Source organism: Terrapene carolina, unplaced genomic scaffold, assembly GCF_002925995.2.
Source record: "Terrapene carolina triunguis isolate 2854851 unplaced genomic scaffold, T_m_triunguis-2.0 Scaffold66, whole genome shotgun sequence".
NCBI lineage: Eukaryota > Metazoa > Chordata > Testudines > Emydidae > Terrapene > Terrapene triunguis.
This window is the reverse complement of record NW_020664417.1, coordinates 8,976,207-8,978,089: the sequence shown is the minus strand read 5'-3', so window position 1 is coordinate 8,978,089 and position 1,883 is coordinate 8,976,207. Positions and strand designations below refer to the sequence as shown.

General features: G+C 36.0%; 1 protein-coding gene across 2 annotated transcripts in view; it reads left to right on the top strand.

Annotated features, from left to right (window-relative positions):
• The window catches only part of SCLT1 (sodium channel and clathrin linker 1), a 107,678-nt gene extending 106,063 nt beyond the window's left edge, over positions 1-1,615 (top strand). Inside the window, exon 18 of one of the 2 annotated variants that reach the window (XM_026647823.2) lies at positions 1,271-1,615. In XM_026647823.2, coding sequence (XP_026503608.1) covers positions 1,271-1,333 — 63 coding nt within the window. In that variant the 3' untranslated portion in view covers positions 1,334-1,615. The remainder of the gene's footprint in view (positions 1-1,270) is intronic. The other variant, XM_026647822.1, reaches the window with a different exon arrangement.
• Positions 1,616-1,883: the final 268 nt, after the last annotated feature.

Here is a 1,883-nt window from a genome sequence, read left to right as displayed (position 1 = left end):
GGACTAGATTCTGTGCTCCACTTAGGACTAAATCAAGAATTGCCTCTGTCCTTGCTGGGTCCAGGACAAGCTGCTCCAAGAAGCAATCATGATACATTTTGGACATAAATTACAAAGTCAGGAGGGCAATTTTACAGCTTAAGAGTTTGATGTTGATCCAGCACCAGAATGCCCTCCATACACACACCTCCCTTCCAGTAATAACATTAACTACATTAGAATCACAAGGCAAAAATTACAGAGCTGTAAACAGTTAGCAGGAAAACAATCCTGCACATGGAACAGTTATACTATCCCTTCCTCATTAGCATTGTGCTCCCAAATTGAACTGTTTACTACACTTCTGTAGTCTTGAATGTTACTCCCTCTAAGATTGTCTGGAGTGCAACCCTCTGGAGTGCATTAGTGCTTATTAGTGGGAAAGCAGTGGATGGAAAATAGCTAGATTTGTTAGGTCTAAGGATATTAGGAGAAGTGCAGTCTGACAGACAGGGATAATAAGCAGAAATGAACAACATGGAAAATACGTAGTTTTGCTTGTTTCACCTTTGCAGTGAGTGTCAGGAAGAAAGAAAACTCAAAACTTGAAACTCAAACAGCCCCACTGCAAATTATGTCCTGCATACAAATGTTGCAAATGTTTAATATGTCCTGTCCACCCTGTTTCAACATTAAAGATCCCACATACCTTTTCTTAAGATAGGAGTTTGGAGTAGGCATTTGCCTGTGTAACTGTGACCCAAATTTCATCTGTCTATGGTTGTGCAATTTGCTATGTGCCACTTGTTCCCTTAGCTGTTGCCCTCTACCTCAAAGGTTTGCATTTCAGTGATGCAGTATGTATAAGAAGTAGCATGTGTAGCAGTTTCGGGATGAAAGATACTATCTATAAAATGTAATATTTCTATTAAATAGCTAGTGATTGGCTTTTACTTAATAGTCTAATACCTATACAAGAGGAGTGCAACACTGAAAAATCACCACTAAAATGCAGTCCTTTAGACAGACATTGCATTATTTTAAAATAATTTGAATTCTACATGTTTCATGCATTTTATTTTAGTCCAGCACAACCTCTATTACCCAAACCTCAATCATTCAAAACTCTTTTGTATGTGAAATAGGGTCACAGCCATGGGTATGTATTGAGAATTCTTTCAAGTATGCAAAATCTCAGTTATCTGTGTTTATTCCATCTCCTCCCTGGCATTTTGCTTATTGAGATTTCCATGGAATAGTGAAACTATTGACTGTTTGTTTTTAATTGCAGCTCAATGTGATTACTGTGCAGAGGAAAAAAGCTGCCTCCCTGGTGGATCTAGAAAATATTTAAAAAATATACTTTGTTCATTCACATCACTTAAGAATTGGAAAATCTGTCAGAGGAACACGGTATTGGAGCATTAAAGTCTATAGCGCACAGCTAGACTTGTGTAATTTGCATAAACATTTTCCATTCTATTTGTACAAGAGGGAAAAAAAGCTGAATTGTGGCTCCTTCACAGTAAATACAGTGAGAGTCTGCAAAATAATATGATTTCAAATGTAGAATGAAGCCTACCTTCATCAATGTAAAATTACACAAATGTACTGTGCATAGTATGGTTTTTGTTTTTGTTTTACTTAATGGCAATCATGACAAAGTAGTATTAAAGAAATATATACCAATGTACTGGCAATTATAAACACCTTTACTCTATATGTACAAATGATTTGTTTAATTACATTTTGTATGACATTTTCTTAATGTACAAGTGCAATTTAATAAATTATGTACTTTCTAAACAGATTGTGTGCATGGGAAAGAATGGACTGCATCCTCTTTGGTGAATGAAACTGAGAAATTAGTTATGTCCTAAGTTTCAAATAGTGGGTGTGTATGG